General features: G+C 37.1%; 1 protein-coding gene across 1 annotated transcript; it reads left to right on the forward strand.

The window, feature by feature from the left end:
• Positions 1 to 14,204: 14,204 nt before the first annotated feature.
• On the forward strand, positions 14,205 to 19,104 carry LOC147299064 (membrin-11-like). Its single transcript, XM_086252166.1, has 6 exons — positions 14,205 to 14,467; positions 14,581 to 14,696; positions 15,739 to 16,016; positions 16,124 to 16,244; positions 16,335 to 16,484; positions 18,598 to 19,104. Exons 3-6 carry the CDS (start codon positions 15,769 to 15,771, stop codon positions 18,757 to 18,759), a joined length of 681 nt encoding a protein of 226 aa, XP_086108292.1. The 5' UTR covers positions 14,205 to 14,467; positions 14,581 to 14,696; positions 15,739 to 15,768; the 3' UTR covers positions 18,760 to 19,104.
• The last annotated feature ends 550 nt before the right edge of the window (positions 19,105 to 19,654 follow it).

Here is a 19,654-nt window from a genome sequence, read left to right on the forward strand (position 1 = left end):
CCATTATGCAAGTTAATTAATCATCCAATCAAAACACTACCAGAAGTTACAAAAAGCAGAAAGCAATGACAAGTATATTAAAGTTACACAAAAATCTTCATTAAAGCATTTTAATGAATATTAAATCTTTTTAACCTTTATCTCCACAAACACCTCTCATCAATAATCATAAAGGAATGACATGAAGTCACAATAAATACCTTTTCCGAATCCTCCTGAATACTGATAGATTATAACCTCAACAAGACAAGTAAAAATATAGCACTCTTATCATTTAACAAAATATTGGCCGGGATAGAGAACTAAATTAGTGTATGCAGATATTATTTCATCTTTAGTGAAACTATCTTCCTGACATCCAACCTCATGCAGATACAAACAATCTGGATTGGTGCAAGGCTGGAAACAACAAAAAGTGAATACTCAACTAGATTCTTTCAAATTCAATGTAGGATCTACAAGATAGAGCATTTCATCAAACTAGATAGACCATGTAATGATCCATACCACATTCCTCAGCCATGCATGACAATACTTTGTAGTCCCGAAGCAAGCCCTGAAACATACACCTAAAAGATTATGATGCTGACAACTCTATGTTGCAAAATCATGCAATCGTTAAATAAGAGAACAGTCTCAAATAGGTGTAAAATGCACGTACCTCAAAGATTTACCCTCCAAGACAAACCCATGTACATTTTGAATACAACAAACCGCTTCCTCCTCTTTGGAGTAAGTAATATATTTGAGTACAAAGAAATATATGAAACCAACATCAAACACACAAGGGCCATCAGAATTTGGCAATAAACTCAATGCCAAGTTCAAGTCCTAAAATTAGGAAACTAAATTCAAGCATTACAAGGATTGTATCAAAAGACACTTGGTGAATGTAAATAACATCAAGAGAAAATAACACTGAAAAAACGTAAACTAAACATAGAATTCAATTACATGCGAACTTATAAGCTAATTGGAAAATTTAAAGGAACCCAGTTGTATAAAAAAAAAAAAAAAAAAAGGGCCTGATGAACTCACCTTTCCAATCCAATCGGCAGCCTAGCTATTTTCTTTCCCCAAGCTCAACAATATCACCAAATATCACCAATATGAACTTCACCTTGAGCAAAAACACAAAACAAAAAGGGTTAGAAGAACCTCAAAGAACAAAAATCAGAAATGCACAAAAAAAGAAAGAACAAAATCTAATAAGAAAAAAACCCCCCAAAATCAAACCCTAACCCAACTGTACCTGAACGGGAGTGCAGAGATGCGCGAAGATGATTCAGGGGAGTGCAGAGATAGCCGGGCGATGAGGAATGGGTGGAGACGCTGAGGACGGAGATGGAGGTCGGTGACGTCAGGAGACGTGCAGATGGAGAGCGAGGGACAACGTCGGAGATGGAGATTGACGCGCGATGAGGACAGAGATTGATGCGCTAGAGGGAAGATCGATCGGTGAAGCCAGAGGACTGAGTTGAGGAGGGAAGATCAATCGATCGATGAAGACTAAGTTGTGGGCTAAGTGTGTGTGTGTGAGTTTCTGAAAGGTGAAGTCAGAGGGCTTTGACCCAAAAAGACCTAAGGCGCGCGCGATATGTTTCATTAACGCGGTCATGGACTTGTCAAATAGAAAGACCCGCAAAATTTTCTATTTTTGTGAAACTTGCCCAACACAACGGTATTCCCTAATACTATTGTCTGTTAATTGTTAGGAAAAATTATCAAACCAAATACCATGAGATAATATATATTAATATAACGATTTGTTAAAAACCGTTGTGTGGTAAATTAAGATAACGGCAAAAATACAAAACGTTGTCTATTGACCGATGTCTATTACGTTTTTTGTAGTAGTGTGATGCAGTAGCCACTATCAATAGTTTTGATTTAGCAATTGTCACCTTGCAGTCACCATTAAGCTGATGGTTGTTCAGAATGGGATGACAAAGTGGCTAAGAAAACCATTTTTTTGAAATGGTGGAGTTTATAGACCAAAACTGTACTTTTCTCCTGACAGGTTCTACCTCCACCAATGTTGCAGATAGTTGCTCAATTTCTAGAACATTTATATTATTAAATAATGCCTCCATGGACTTTGGTGACTAATTAATTAGGATTCAAAATGCATTTTTCCACCAAATTAAAATTGCAGCTATTTGAACTGCAGTTTTTTAGTTTTGGGCTATTTGCAGACCCTTTTCCCACCCTATTATTTTCCAATAGTGCTTGCTGATACTTACATTGCAGCAAGAATTATGCACAAAGTCAGACCACAACACAATGTCAATTAAATGTTACATTACAACTCATTCCATGCATAAATTAATAAGTTTTATTTACACCAATTTACAAAAGAATACAACCTCAAAAGGGAAAAATTGACCCTCATAAATAGAGAACCCCCACATTGCCAAAAACTTATATACAAATAAAAAAATAATCTAATGTACACTAGAGCTATCACCAACTCATTGACATTTGCATTTGTTGGTGTTTAGAGCACTAGATCCCACTGTCTTCCTCACAGTCTTCCAAGTTTACATCCTCCAATTCACAGAAAAAAAAAAAAAAAAAAAACAGAGAGAGTGAAGGAAATTGTAACAACTTCATTTACCCAATAAGTTATATAAAATGTCTTCATCCTTACCAATAACAGTAAATTGTTATAATTTTATAGTATAACATTGCAAGATATGATAAGAACTTCAATAACAGTGAGTGTGAAGGCATGACATTCTATCTTCAAATTGTTTAATTAAGAAAGAATTAAGCAACTTGAAATAGATCGAAACCTGAATGGAGGTTGCTCAGTTAATAGTGATGTCGAAATAGTTCTTAATGTTGTCCACAATCTGCAAAGATAAAAACATTAGTAATTAAGATATATATATATATATATACATGCTCCTTCTATTGAGGTATATCTCAACTTATTTATGTTGAGGTATACTCTATTGAGGCTTACACGAGTCGTTTTGTGTCGATCCGAACAGTTCAATTTTTACATCTCCATTGATAGATCATCCTTGCAAAAAATTAGCTAAATCGGAAATCATTTGCCTATCTAACTTTGATCAAATAAATGGACGAACAAAATATTTTCGATGAAACCGTTCATTTGTTTGATCAAAGTCAGATAGGCAAATGATTTCTGATTTGGCTAATTTTTTGCAAGGATGATCTATCAATGAAGATGATCCTTGCGAACGGTTCGGATCGACACAAAACGACTTGTGTGGGCCCTAACAAGGTCATAACTCAACATAATTAAGTTGAAGTATACCTCAATAGAAGGAGCCTGTATATATATATAAACCCTATAATGCAGGATCAAATTTGGGAAGTCAGTGCAGCACTGTGAGGGGGCAAAAGTTGAAATTTGTATGATAAATAAGTTGTCATGTAATTCGTATGCTCACAACCTCACACAATATTCCATGAACTTTCTTGTGGTAAAGTGGGTGCATTAAAGCCTCAAGTATTATTTACGTGTGTGTGTATATATATATAAATAGGTACAAAAACATTACAGAGCAAAGAACATATCCAGAGAAAAACATTACAGGCTGCTTGTTGGTGGGTTTGCTAATTGCTTGGTGAGGCATGTGTATCGTGAGCAAAATTTTTGTGCTGATCGTTTAGCCTCCTTAAGTGTAGGGAGGGCTTTGGGTGTTCATTGGTTTGATTCCCCCCCTCATGAGGTCTGCTCTCTTCTTTCTGCTGATGCTCTTGGTACTCCTTGTCCTAGAGCTGTAGTTGTTTAGGTTTTTTTGGCTTTGGCCCCTCTTGTACCAAAAAAAAAAAAAAGAACATATCCAGAGAACCATATATAGAGCAAATACCATAAATAAATAAAAAAACACCAGAATATGTGAGCAAAGAATATGCGAAATTTTGTACCCTGTAGGAACATAACAAAAAATTATTAAACCAAAATCAATCTCTTTGTCTCAAAACTCAAGAAACTTATCAGAAATTTAAAACACTTGTAAAAATAGAGATTAGAGGAAGCTCATATACCCAAACAAGAGCATAGAGCAGTAGAGAGAGCTAAGAACAATAGAGAAAGCAGAGAAGGAATTATCTTGAAACTTGAAAAAATGAACTTTTTCAAACAAAAAAAATCTAGCAATCTAACATGTAGGCATTAATCAAAAATTTACAAAATCTGAAAAAAAAAAAAATTACCTTTTTTGCGATTGGGTTTAGGTATGGAATGTTGGGATTTAAAGGGATCTTAGGGTTTTTAGGTTGAGGGTGGAGAAGAAAATTAGGAGAGGCGGAGGCAGACGACAGAGAGGGAGCTGAGCGAGTGGGTAGGACTTATTTTGGGCAGTTTTAGGTCTGGGCTTTTGGCTTTCGTAGGAGGCGATCGCTGGAGAAACTGAGAGAAAGGGAGGGGGAGGTGAGGTCGTGAGAGACAGATGGGAGGGAGGAGTTCAAATCGTGAGAGACATAGATGGAGGGAGGCGCAACTAATGTTAACAGGAAAAAGGAGTTAAAGTTTTTATATTTAGAGCTTTATTTAGTGGGAATGGGCTGAGGTTATGTTTAGTGGGACTAGATTGATGTTATGTTTAGCGGGAATGGGCTGTAATAGTGGAATGGGCTTGTAACTAATAATATTTATGGTTGAGTCTTAAGTGGCAAATAATATTTATGAAAATTTTATTAATCCCACATTTCCCCACCTTTGCCAATTTGGAGTGAGAAAAGAATAATTATCCCACTAATCTTTCAAGTTGGTTTCAATTTTTATCATGCTAACTATGAGTCAACTATTGTACCAATTAGTGGGACCTAAGGTAACCATTAACTCCACCATAATTTTTAAAACAACCAAAATATTAATTGGTGACTCAAAAAAATGTCAATTGCCACTAACTTCAATCTAGTTTCAATTCAAAGTGATCTTTGGCCATATTTCTTGTAGTGGGTTGAGGTTGCTGCAGTCTAAACTTACATTAATGATGGATGGAATCTTCCTTGTATGCATGTTTGTTTGTTTTTTCAACATTTTCTTTGGTCCAGGCCTCAAGGAAGCATTACTTCACAAATGCACAAGTACGTGGGAGAGAGAATACTGACGAAGAATGGTGCAGCTCTAACAGATTTTTGTTTTTCCTTTTCCTGTCTCTTATTTTTTTGTCTAAATTAAAATGTCATTGGAATTTGTCAGTAAGCTGCTTTTGAGGATTCGAGAGTTTGGATGCCTAGAATTTAAGTGAGTTATTTATTGAGTTGTACACATTTATTAATTTGAACTTTTTGATCTTTTTAAATAAAGATGAAAAACATTGTATCACAAGAAAGCAACTCTCTCTTTCTCCCTCTTGCTCACATGCACAACTCAATTAATCTAACACTTACAGCAGGACACTTCTTGAAGCTATATATCTGACAGTATGAAGAGTACATTTTATGGAAAGTTGTTTAAAAAAAAATTGTTAAAAAGTGTTGTTCATTTTATTCTCAATTTTAAAGTTTTGTAGTAATGATTAAAAGTGCAGGGTTTTGTATCATGACATATTTTTTGTTCAGAGGAGGCTTAGGTTTAGGGTTTCAATATTTTCTGATTAATTGAATAAGACCACTAAAAGTGGTTTATATACATGGGCCTATAACTAAAATACAGGAATTAATAAATCACCTAATTAATTCTAATAATTACACAATAATCACACGTGTTGACTCACACCAACACTCCCCCTCAAGTTGGTGCATATATATCGCACATGCCCAACTTGTCTAGTGAGTCCAAAAACACCCGATTTGCCACAGCCTTGGTCAACACATCTGCAAGCTGATCTTCGGACTTTACAAATGGAAAGTTAATAATCTTTGCTTCAAGTTTCTCTTTGATGAAGTGTCGATCAATCTCAATGTGTTTTGTTCTATCATGCTGAACAGGATTATGTGCTATATCAATAGCAGATTTGTTATCACAAAACAAGTCCATAGGTTTGGTGGGTGGACATCCTAAATCAGTCAATAAATGTCTCAACCACAAAAGTTCGACTACTCCAAGTGCCATACCTCTGTATTCAGCCTCTGCACTCGACCTAGATACAACTGATTGCTTCTTACTTCTCCAAGTCACCAAATTTCCTCCTACAAAGGTAAAATAGCCTGAGGTAGACCTTCTATCATCTGCTGAACCTCCCCAGTCTGCATCAGAAAAACCTTCAACATTTACATGACCATGATTAGCAAACAACAATCCTTTACCAGGTGCAGATTTTAGATACTGTAAAATTCGCTCCACAGCATCCATATGAGGTTTGCACGGGGCATGCATAAACTGGCTTACTACACTAACCGCATAAGCAATGTCAGGTCTAGTGTGAGACAAATATATCAATCTTCCAACAAGTCTCTGATATCGCCCCTTATCTGCAGGCAAAGCCCCCAAACACTCAAAAAGTCTATGATTTTGCTCCATAGGAGTGACAGCTGGCTTACACCCAAGCATACCAGTTTCAGACAACAAGTCTAAAACATACTTCCTTTGAGATAGGAATATGCCATGTTTAGACCGAGCCACTTCTATCCCAAGAAAGAACTTCAAGTCCCCCAGCTGTTTCATTTCAAACTCTTGAGACAAGTACCTCTGCAAATTAGAGATTTCCTCATAATCATCTCCAGTCAGAACCATATCATCAACGTAAATAATAAGAGCAGTAATCTTCCTCCCCCTTTTCTTTAGGAACAAAGTGTGATCAAAATTACTCTGCCGATAACCATAGTTCTTCATCGCACGGGTGAATCTCCCAAACCAGGCTCTCGGAGATTGTTTAAGACCATATAAAGACTTTTTCAGTCTACACACCAATCTTGTATTATCAAACTCTGGTATACCTGGAGGAGGATCCATGTATACTTCTTCAGTCAAATCACCATGGAGAAAAGCATTCTTTACATCAAACTGAAGAAGTGGCCAATCTTTGTTAGCAGCCAAAGACAACAGAACCCGTACTGTGTTTAACTTGGCCACTGGAGCAAACGTCTCCAAGTAGTCTATGCCATAGGACTGTGTATACCCCTTTGCTACCAACCTTGCCTTATACCTTTCAACTGATCCATCAGCTTTGTGTTTGACTGCAAACACCCATCTGCATCCAACTGTCTTCTTCCCCTTAGGTAGAGAAACCAACTCCCAGGTTGAATTCTTCTGTAATGCCGCCATTTCTTCAGCCATAGCTTTGGTCCATCTAGAATCTGCAAGAGCATCCTGCAATCTACTAGGAATGGAAACAGAAGATAATTGCAGAACATACGATTCATATGACTTTGACAGCCTAACAGATGACACATGATTATTAATTGAGTACCTAACTTTGGCATTTGGATCTGGCTCATATTTAGCTGGTGGTTGTCCTCGGTTAGACCGAGGAGGAAGCGTAAATTTAGAAGCATTAGAAATAAGATCTGAACCAGAATGTGAATCAAGAGTATTGTTGGTTACCTCAATAGACGAAGAAGATTGATTCAATGGAGTAGGAGAGATGGCGGTACTATCATGGAGTGGTGACTCCTCAGGCTCAGAATTTGTAGGTTCTTGTCCTACCATATCCTCAGTATCATCTTCAGTAATTTCTGCATCCTCAGTATCATCCGCAGTAATTTCCGCATTCTCAGTATCATCCTCAGACACTGGGTGATCAGCAGTCTGTTCTGACCCTTCCTCACTACTACTCCCATAACCAAACTTATCAAAAAACAACACATCATCTCGATTCTGCACTTCACTAGAAACCTCCCCCTGAAGGGTAGAATCCAGTGGACGTGGAGAATAAAAAAGTTGATGTTCATGAAAAGTGACATCCATAGAGACATAGAAGCGCTGAGTAGAGGGATGATAGCACCGATACCCCTTCTGGGATGGACCATAACCAACAAATACACACTCCAAGGCCCGAGATGCGAGCTTAGATCGCTGATGAGAATGTAAATGGACAAAAGCAACACACCCAAAAAGCCTGGGTTCCAAATGAAGGATACCTGGTAAAGAGACAAAATCCGAGAGAACATCCAACGGTCGCCGAAAGTCAAGAACACTAGACGGGGTCCGATTAATCAGATAGACAGCCGAACTCAAAGCATCACCCCAGAGTAAAGATGGCACGTGACCACCCAGAAGAAGGGACCGAGTGACTTCCAATAAATGCCGATTTTTGCGTTCAGCAATCCCATTCTGTTGTGGAGAATGAGCACAAGAAGTTTGATGAAGAATCCCCGTAGAAGCAAAATACTGAGTCAACTCAGTATTAACGAACTCACCGCCATTATCAGAGCGCAAAACTTTAATAGGACAGGCAAACTGGGTGAGAACCATTTTATGGAAAAGGCGAAAAACAGCACACACATCACTTTTATGTTTCAGAAGATAAACCCAAGTCATTCGAGTACAATCATCAATAAAAGTCACAAACCATTTCATTCCTTTATGTGTAACACATGGGGCAGGACCCCAAACATCCGAGTGTACCAAAGCAAAAGGAACATCCATACGTTTATCACAAGAAGGAAACACAGAACGATGGCTTTTGGCCAACACACAAACTTCACAATTAAAAACGGAAATGTTTAAACCAAGAAATAACGAGGGAAATAAACGTCGAAGATAACTAAAGGAAGGATGACCAAGTCGGCGATGCCACAACCAGATCTTCTTCTTATTTTCTGAGGAGCCATCACGAACTAAACGCACAATGCCACTACTGTCTGAAGCGGAAACCCCACTATCCAGATAGTACAAACCACCACTCTTTCTACCACTGCCAATCTTCTCCTTGGTATGAATGTCCTGGAAAACACAATGAGTAGGAAAGAATGTGGACACACAATTATGAGTTTTGGTTAGTTGACTAACAGAAATAAGATTACAATTTAGGGAAGGAACAAACAGCACATTATGCAAAGATAAAACAGAGGAGAAGGAGACCGTGCCGCCCCCTAGAACAGGAGATGACACACCATTAGCATTAACAATAACTGGTTTAGGACAGACAGATGAAAAATGACTAAAAACATAACGATCAGAAGTCATATGATCCGTAGCACCTGTATCAATTATCCATGCACCATTACTAGTACAAGCAGAAGTACTCAAAACAGAGTTAGAGATACCTGACTTGGCAACAAAGCTGGAGGAACTAACAGAGTTCACCCTGGAGCTTGAGTTATCAACCTTCGGAGTAGAAGAAGAAGAGGCTTTCATTCCCTTCGGATGCCACTCTGGATAGCCATGAAGCTTAAAGCATTTTTCGACCATATGAGTTGTACCCCCACAGTGAGTACACTTCCGGTCAGGTTTCTTAGCATCTTTATTGGAGAATTTTCGGGCCGCCATAGCGACCGCTCCATCAGTACTCCCCATCATAGCTTCTTGCCGATTAGCCTCGGAGCACACAATCGCATAGGCCGCCTGTAATTTAGGCAGAGGAGACATGGCAAGAATACGACCCCGAACTCCATCTAGATGAGAATCCAAACCAGCTAGAAACATGTATAATCTCTGAGAGTTAATCATAGTGGTATATTTTTCAACATCACTCGCATAATCCATAATGCAAGGTTCAATTGCATCAATATCCTGCCAAAGTTTTTGTAGCTTGCCAAAATAGGAAATAATAGATCCACCATTTTGACGTACAGAGATTACCTCACAATGGAGTTGATAGGCTTTGGAAGCATCTTGGCTCACTGTATAAGTCTGTTTGGCCGCGTCCCAGATGTCCTTCGCCGTCGGTAATCGAATAAAGAGAGAACGGACTTCTTTGGTCATAGCATCAAGAAGCCAAGACTTGACCATGCAATTCTCATCCTCCCATGTTTCAAACTCATCCGAATTCACATCTTCTGGAGCTGCTCGTGTTCCTGTGATAAAACCCCACCGTTTTCGACCTCTAATTTTATTTTGCACAATGAGAGCCCAATCAATATAATTCGAGCCATCAAGTTTCTCGGGTGAGACAAGTGATGACACATCCTGGGAGCTTAACGGAGGAAGAGCAGGCAACGGCAGTTTGGAGTTAACCACATCTTTGTTCTTATTTCCGTTCGAGCCTCCAGGACTAGAGGGAGGTGTTTGAGACATGATGGCACGTGGAGCAAACAGCCAAAAAATCACAAAGAGGAACAGTCCACTGCACTGCTACAGTACAAAGCAACACAGAAAATCAACAAAAAACAGAAAAGCAAAACAGCGCCCCTACACGCGACAGACCAGGTCGGCGTCGCACAGGCAGAGGCGGAGCGACTCGCTGGTGATTGACGCGAGCGACGGAGCAGGCGGAGGCGGACAGGCTGACAGGCGGACAGGCGACGGCTGCTGATGTGTGGCGGAGGCGCGCAGGCTGACGTCGCTGTTGATCGGCGTGCGACAGAGGCGCGCAGGCAGGGGCGGAGGCGCGCAGGCAGGGGGGACAGAGATGCGGCAGCGCGCAGGCAGGGGGGACAGCGATGCGGCGGCGCGCAGGCAGGGGGGACAGCGATGGTGTCGGCGTCGCTAATGGTGGACGGACCGACGTGGAGCAGCAGCAGAGAGCACGCGACGGTGGCAGGGGTCCGGCCCGCGAGCAATGGTGGCAGGCGTCCGGCGGCGTCGCTGCTGAAGTCAGATACCAGCCTTCGAAGTCAGGGTCTGAAGGCGTCCGGCGGCTTCTGCATGCACTTAACCACAAAGCTGGAAAAAAGGCAATGAACAGTAGAATTTTTTCTGGAAAAAAAACTCTTCAAAAAAAACCAGTAGGATAGAGAACCATGCTCTGATACCATGTTCAGAGGAGGCTTAGGTTTAGGGTTTCAATATTTTCTGATTAATTGAATAAGACCACTAAAAGTGGTTTATATACATGGGCCTATAACTAAAATACAGGAATTAATAAATCACCTAATTAATTCTAATAATTACACAATAATCACACGTGTTGACTCACACCAACATTTTTCTTGAATTAAACACGCTTTTTACATGTCTTCTATTCCTTTTAACGATGTTTTTTTTAATAATTAAATACACTTTTAAATGTCATGTAATGGATATAATAATGCTTCAAATGAGATTTTATGACACTTTTTAAGCGTCTTGATAAATATACCATGATGCGTTTTGTGACACTTTTAATGACACTCACATAAATGACACTTTTTAAAGAGTCATAAAGGGTCTTAGATGACTCATAAAAATGTCATCTATGACAATTTTTATAGTAGTGATATATTTTGGTGGTGTGGTACTTTGGAGTTCTTATGCAACTATAGATGATATGCAGACTTGTGCATCTCAAATCCTTGAAGTTTCTAAAAAAAAAAAACTCCCCTTTAAAATTTGTAAATGGTATAGATGATGCATGTTGAAAATCCATGAACCCTATAGAAGAGAACCGTAAACCATAAAACCAAGAAAACCCTAAACCCTAGCTAAATACAAGAGAAGTCATAAACTAGAAACACATAGATCTATATTACATAAAAGAATAACATCAAATTATTGAGAACCCTACCTGAAGATGAGATGAGAAAGTTGTCTATGATGGAAGATTGTTGTGTTGAGAACTCACTTGTTCAGAAAAGTTTGTTTAGCGTGAATTTTTTTTAAACCTGATTCCTTAGAAATCTATAGGGAGGAGGTTGGAGAATTAGTATTTATACCTCACACTCCAAACTCCATCAAATTCTACTGTTTATTGAATTTTATAAAAGTCAATAACTTTTTGATTACCAAATTACTTGTAAAGACTCTTTGAAAGTCCTTATTGAATACTAACAAACTTTTATAGATATTTTAAAAGTTTTAATTGAATACCTACAGACTTTTTAAAAGTCCTATTTGAATATCATCAAATTTTGGACTCTTTAAAAGTCTAAACTGAATACCATCAGACTTTTCAATTCCACAAATTAAAGTCCATTAAAATCATAATTGACTACCTACATCCCCTTAAAATTTACGCTTTAAATCAGAATACAACAATTAATAAAAAGGAAGTAAAGAAATAAATTGTGACTATTATGACTCGGTCAAAAAGTTTTGACTACTTGTAAATAAAAAATATTGTTTGGCAGATTGATTGGCAAATCTACATATTACAACCAGTAGAATGACATTTTTTTATTAGACTTTTTTTGATTGAAAAATACTTTATTGAAGAAAACTAAACAAGAGTTACAATCCAATTGAAGTTATACTTGAAGGCATACAGGAGCTTCGCTCACCTAACTAATAAGATTTACACAATGTAAAACAAAGCAGGCAAAAGCATGTGGCATCCCATTATAATTTTAGACACATAACTATAGCAAATCTCGAATAATTGAATCTAAAACTCTCTTAGCCTCCTCCAAAAGGTGCCCGCCTGTTAGGAACTAAATCCTCCTCCATCTTCTGAAATTGAACGAACTCCAAGAGAATAGAAGAAAACCCAGCACCCAAGACAAAATGGATCCCGTGCAAAAATGCTAATATCTATTTGTTGAGAAGAAGCAATACGACCAAGATAGAGGGCCATAACCACCACAATCTATTTGTGCGATCACGAACAATCGTACCCGCACCACCCACCCCCAAAATAGGATATAAATCACCATCGGACCTAAAATAACAACTGAATAAAAACCAACAATTAAGAAAGTGACTCTATTGATAAAAAAAGTCATAAGAAAACCCTAAATAAACCTTTTCAAAGAATAAGAAAGTGGACTCGACAAAACAAAACAAAAACTTACCCTCAATCAAGAGAGGGATTCAAAACCTATAAAAACTAAAATTAGTACGTAAACTTGAATAATATAAAGTTGTTTTAATAATTAAAATAAAAATACAATAATGCTAGTTGTCCCACATTTTTTTTCCCATATTTGTATCCCACCTGATGTGTCATTACTTTACTGGAAGAGTATTTCCTTTTTCTTTTTTAGGTTTTATTTTTTAATTTGTAGTGTCCAATGTATTAATGCCATGTAAGATGGTATGAAATTATGGTATAAAAATGTGGTAAGTGTAGCATTATTGATAAAAATATTGTAATTTGGTACCTAAATAAATTGATGTTAAATAAAAAAACATTATAAATTCGCACCTCTTATGTAAAATGTAAACATTTTTACCATTCAGGTGTGCCAATAGCACAAGCACACCTAGCAAAATTTCACAGAAAATTTCATTTTTTAGGGGTATAGAAATTTTAACACCATACCAAATTAATTTCGAAAAATTTCGGCGAAATTTTTTGAAATCCTCGAAATATTCGATGTAAAGATCAGAGGGAGAGGGGAGGCAAAGGCAGAGCGTCGTTGTCGGAAGGAGAGAAGAGATCGGAGATGAAGCTACAGAGGCGCCGTCGTCGAAGGGAGAGGAGGAAGAGAGGGAGATCGGGGGAGGGAGAGGGAAGAAAGATTAGGGAGGGAGGAGGGATTGAGAGACTGGAAGAGAGAAACAAAAGGTTTCACAGAGAATCACAGAGGAGAAGAAAACTGGAAGTCAGGGGGGAAGAAAAGGAAAAGGAAAGAAAAAAAAAGCAAAGAAAAAAAAAGTTTTAGGGTCGATTGAGGTTTGGGGTCTTTAGGCAATTGAAAATGAAAAAAAAGGTTTGAGATTTGAGGCTATTTTGGTGTTTCGTTTAGTTGTTTTTAAACCCTAATATATTTATATATAAAAAATAATTAAAAATATCTTAAATGACCTAAATCTTAATATCTTATATCATATCCTAAACAATATAGAATTAAGGTTATTAATTAGTGACTCATTTTTTTAATAGTATTTACCTCCAGCGCGTATTATATTCACCTTATATCATATAAAACCTATTATATAATTTGGTTCTTTTAATGTTTTTTTTCAATGTAGTAGATAATATGTTGAATAAACATATGGTTAAGTTTCATTCAAAATTTTCGTATTTTAATAGTAATTTTCATCGTTTTTGTCTAATTTTATCAAAATTAAAATTTTAATCAAAATTTCCACAAAAATTTTCTCAAAACCAAAATTTTACTCTTTGCCCAGGAGATTGTCTATCTAAGCCCAAAAATAAATATATTTTCTCCTCCCTCACTTGAAAATTGAAAATCACTTATTGGCCAAAAAAAAAAAAATGAAAATCGCTTCATCAAAAAAGAATAAAACTGAAAAACACTTATTTGCCAAAAAAAGAAAAAAGAAAATTGAAAATCACTTCATCAAAAAAGAATAAAATTGAAAATCACATAAACCCAGAAAATTGAAAATCCATTTCCTTGTACGCTTGCTTTTCCCTGAGTCCGCTTCTCCATAGACCACCACTCCATCCCTCCCAATCGATCAATCTCCGTCTCCATACCCAAGAAGAACGATCCGATCTCCATACCCAAGAAGAAGGACCCCATCTTCCAATTCTCTAAGCAATAAACACCCAAATCCCTAATTGTTTACCCGATTGATTTCCCCCAATTTGCTGTCTCGATCCGTGAGTGAAAGAGGGTAAACCCAATTTTCATATTTTATTGACAGAGTATACTCTTAATTTTCAATGATCATTTCGGGTTTGATTTTAGGTTAATATCTAAGAAATTTTTTTGTTTTTCTTGTCTTAGCCTTGAATGCACCATTGTGTTATTGGTTTCAATTCGGGTTTGAGGCTTTGAGGTTGAAGCTTTGAGCTGAGATTTGAATTTGATCTGTTTGTGGAATTCGTGCTGCTGATCTTGAGGTATAATTTCTTTCTCTTATGATTTTTATTATAAAAATTGGATTTTTTGGTTGAATTTTGGTTGAGACCGTGGGTACTTCTTGCTGGGGTTGTTTGACATATTTATTATTAATGTGATATTAGTACTCTGATTGTAAATTGTAATGTGATTGCTTGCTACCAGTGTCGGTTTCAAATCTATCTGTTTACAAAATATGAACACAAGCAGAGAGATTTACCATGTGATTGCTGGTTTGTTTGAATATTTTGATTTAGGGGTTTTTTTTTTTTTTATAATCTTTTTTTACTGGTTTACTTTGCTTGTTTTGGATAATGCTTGAATTTATTGTTTGATTATTTGATATATAATTAATTTATGGATCGGTGGGGGTAATCTATGGCTTGTTTGAAATCTGATTATGTGTTCTTGGTGGGGCAGTTTAATATTTATGGCTTGTTTGAAAAAAGATTTTATACATCGAGTGTGTGTTGCGAATCTTTTGTGATGGAAGAACAATCCCAACCACCACATTCATAACAAGTTGATCGTACCCCAGCTGAAACATCACTCCCAGCTCCTGCTGCTCCTCTACCCACTACTAGTAACAAATGAAAAGCAAACACAAACCGACCAAACTGCAAAGTGAGTCCATCTGGTTCAGTTTGCGGTTTGGGCCTCAAACCGACCAAAACTGACAGACACCGACCCCTACTCATGACATCACCATGGCACAATACTAATGGAGCACCTGATGTGGGCTCCTCAGTCTTTTTTTCTTTCCCTCTCAGATCTTTCATTTTATTTTAACATTAAAAATAGAAAGAAAAAGTTCTTTCACTCTTGAGCTGCCATTAGATATATTTGCTACCTGCCGGTCTGCAGATCAGCTTCAGATTTCACGAAAAATTTTCCAATTATTGTGATTGTTGAAATTTTGGGGCCAAGCATGAAAATGTTACTGAAATCTTGTAATTCTGTGCAATTATTGGTGATTTGGTGGCTGTGATTTATACATCCGTAGCAATCAAAATTAATTGAATTTCAATTATGTGGGTAAAACAGAAAAAGAGAAGGAAATAGTGAAATATTGCAATGGCAATGGCGGTGGAAATGGGAGGAGGGACGCTGTCGGAGATATATCAGAGCGCTAAGAAGTTGTTATTAAGGACGAGAGACAGCCTTGAGAGGCTGGAGAGGTTGGAGTACTCAAGTGGCATCGACTCCCCGGACCTTTCCCTGTCCATCAAAAAGGACATTACTCAGATCCAATCCCTCTGTGCCGAGATGGACCGCCTCTGGCGCTCTGTACCCGCCAAGTCCCAACGCGATCTCTGGAAAAGGTAGGGTTTGTGTAGTTAATTCCTTGTCCCTTGAGGTGGGTTTTGGTCATTTTTGTATATTGTAACTGGGTTTCATTAACTGGATCCTATTTTGCATTGTTATGCAGAAAAGTGGAACAAGTAGCGGAAGAGGCTGCTTCTTTGAAGGAAAGTTTGGATAAGTATAGCTTAAGAAATCAGAAGAGGATGATGGAAGCCAGAGAGAGGGCAGAGTTGCTTGGAAGAGCTGTATGAACTTTGCATTCCCTTGCCCTTTGTTTGGATCCCATTTTACTTCTTGTTTACTACACATGCTTATGCCTTTGTTTTATGCTATAGAATGGGGAGTCTTCTCATGTTTTGAGAATCTTCGATGAGGAGGCACAAGCAATGCAGTCAGTTCATAGTTCTTCTCGCATGCTTGAAGAAGCCAGTGCCATTGGCGAAGCTATTCTTTTAAAATATTCAGGACAAAGGGAACGCTTAAAGGTATTCCATGCTTGTGCTCACCATTATTCACCTCACTTTTCACTGATCTTCTATAAAAAATAAAAATAAAAAATAAAAAACAAAAAACAAAATAAGGGATAGGGAATTTGCTATTTTTCCCTATTTTTGTTGTTTTCTCTAGTTAAAACATTCATTAATAAGCTCTTATGTAATGGTAGCCCTTCTTTGATATTGTGTGTGGGTGTAGTAGTTACTCAGTTTTTGTGTAGCAAATTCTAATTGTATAAGATAGGTACTGTGAGAAAATTGGTTGAGTGAAGGTTAGAGATTTTAATTAGATTTCAACTGGTTGAAAGGCACAGATATGAAATATGATTCACAACAAGGGAAATCCTTTTAGATGAGATATGTGATGCAGGACAGGAGAGAGAATTGCAGAGAGAGTAGAGATAATAGGGAGAAGAACTAAAACAAGGATAGGATAACTCAAATCAATATTCCTAATCACTCAATGTATGCCAAAAGTCTACAGCTTTATCACAATAAGGCCTATAAGGCAATTCCATAATAGTAATTAGTTAATACCTAAAATGCCCTGGTTTAATAGGAAACACTAACAATTAGACCATAAATTGTCAAAAATACATCCGAATAAATAAATAAATAACCCCCCAAAAATTCCAATTTTAATAAGTAAAAACTAAATAGAGTAAACTTAATTCCTAAGTTTGTGCTTATGCCTAAAACTGATGTAGGACAACACAAGGTGGGTGTTGCCTAGGATTGTGGTGGGCTTTACATGGTAGAAATTTTAGTAATTAAAAGAGGTTTAGAGAAAAAGAAGTTTAGGGTTGCTGTAATTTTAGGGAAGAGAGAGGAGAATGTAAACAAAATATCAAGCCACCAAGCCTTCAACAACACTTAATGGGCATTACAAGAGATAGCCTTATTTATAACCTTCAAATAGAACTTCTTAAGACTCCTTACTAAAAGACTCATTAACATATTAAACTTGAGTTTTGTGATGTCAAAGTATAAGCATCATCAAACTTGGAATTTCAATTAACTTCTCTTCTTAATTTGGGAGCTACATGAGTAACAAAGAACCTCGCCAGCTAGCCACAAAATTAAATTGATTAGAATAATATAATAAATGGTTGAGAAAGCTCCCATGTCACATCAGTGAATGGTTTGACTTGTTTAATGGCACCATTCCACTCAAAAAATTGCTTTAACTCCGTTGCCTTTGATGTTGTACTTCTCGTGCACTTGAAAAACTACCTGTTATTCTCTGGAAGCACAACCATCGCCTTGGTTTCCTTTAAACTTTCTTATTATTTTTGATAGGCTTGAAGAAAAGAGGAGGATTCTCACTCACCAATTTTTTTTTTTTTTTCATCTTCAATAGTATTTGTCATTGCCTCCAAAGATCTTTCTTTATTAGAAATTTTATTTTCAATAAAAGAGCTTTGTTTTTTTATGTCCTCTAAATTTTTATCAATGTCATCAATTTGGGTACTAAATGTAGAGCTAATTTCATGAAAAAGTAATTCTTAAATGTATCAATGAAACCATTATATAATTTTTCATCGAGTTGAGAGTCTTACTGATGTGACAGTAAACTAGAGAGTTGATAAAATGCATTGAACTATCATTATCGTACAACTGGATATCCATCGTCCGCCAACCATCATAAATACAAGATCCTTGCAACTAAGTTCTAGTTGAAGCACACTCTGATATGTCTCATACTGAATGGTTTGAAAATTAGCAGACTCTACAAGTATGATAATCTTCTCCGCATATCCACACAGAAAATACTCGATGTAGCAGTTCCCCAATTATAGGATAAAAGATATGATGAATAGCAACCAAGTGAATTCCGCCATCCAGGTGGCTTAACTCCTAAATGATATATATCAGTTTCTGTTGGCTTTTTTATCTTCTAAATTTTCCTTAGAATGAATTTTGGAAGCAATCTGAAGCTAAGTCAAAAGGGAATCTAACTTCATTCAGGTTAAATGAAGCTAAAGAAAAGGGCCAATAGCTATATACAATATATTTGATAAGTAACAGTTAGTGATGCAATGCATGTTTGTTGCTTACTAATGCTTCTGTAAACCTTGTTGAATCCTTTATTCTCCTGTTTCAGAGAGCACAACGAAAAGCACTGGACGTCCTGAACACTGTGGGTCTCTCAAACTCTGTGTTGAAGCTCATCGAGAGGCGGCACCGTACGGATCAGTGGATCAAGTATGCAGGCATGATTGTGACAGTCATTATTGTGTATTTCTTTTGGAGGTGGACCCGATGATCTATGCTTCAGATGTTGCGATTGTATTTCATTTATACTTTGTGGAAAGAGAGGATATACAAGGCCATATTTTAGAACTCACAAACTTATGAAGATGAATTTACGTCCAATAGTGGTCCACCTTTCCTTTGATATGGCTCAACTCACTGGACAAGATTGTTTGTGGTTTGTGCTACATGGTAACATGGGGGAGGGGAAAAGGTAACAATTTGGAAATGTCTCAATGGGTCAATGCCTTTGTATAATAGTATTGATATCTCGGAAATGCGTTACATGTTGTATTTGTTTAGTTTTTGGACTAACATTCATTTTAATGTTAGTAAAGAAAAGATCATTCTATTTGAAGTTTGAACCCCCTTTATTGCTCTTTCTACCCACCTTCTTTAAAAAAAATTGTTGAAGTTTCTTTTTATTTAAGCCTCTGAAAAATTCATTTTCTTTAGTATTGATGCCCTCAATTGTTCACCTCAATACCTTATATTTGGAAATTGAGGATGCTCATATGAATAGAGCAGTACTTTGCTTAAGCCAGTTGGACAAATATCAATAAGAACCATTGTCTCTAGGCCGAGATAATGAAGAAGAAATATTTGGGTTGCACCAGTAGCTTTGATTTACTCCTGAATTTGAAATCTAATAGTGACTGTTGTAGCTGCTCCTTGCCAAAGTTTGCTGGGGTATCAGAACCTGTGATCTTGAGCTTCTTAGACGAAGGGCAGATGCTAGTAAGTCTATGAACTCCAAAGCTTTGAGCCTTGAGGCTCGAGGCACATAACGGTTGTGCATTTACTGCATTACCCCCCCATTTCAGCCAAAAGAATTAAAAATTATGATATTTATCACTGTATAAAGCTTGATTTTAAAATATCCCAACGCTAACCCTTTAAAGTATTAA

The sequence above is a fragment of the Dryas octopetala genome, chromosome 1 (genome assembly GCF_963921425.1).
Source record: "Dryas octopetala chromosome 1, drDryOcto1.1, whole genome shotgun sequence".
NCBI classification, from domain to species: domain Eukaryota; kingdom Viridiplantae; phylum Streptophyta; class Magnoliopsida; order Rosales; family Rosaceae; genus Dryas; species Dryas octopetala.

What these genes read in the sequence shown, in the direction of transcription:
- LOC147299064 (XM_086252166.1), top strand. Translation starts at nt 15,769, where the DNA reads ATGGCAATGGCGGTGGAAATGGGAGGAGGGACGCTGTCGGAGATATAT. An exon ending in CAACGCGATCTCTGGAAAAG is followed by an intron (nt 16,017 to 16,123) that starts GTAGGGTTTGTG and finishes ATTGTTATGCAG; the next exon opens with AAAAGTGGAACAAGTAGCGG. An exon ending in CAGAGTTGCTTGGAAGAGCT is followed by an intron (nt 16,245 to 16,334) that starts GTATGAACTTTG and finishes TTTATGCTATAG; the next exon opens with AATGGGGAGTCTTCTCATGT.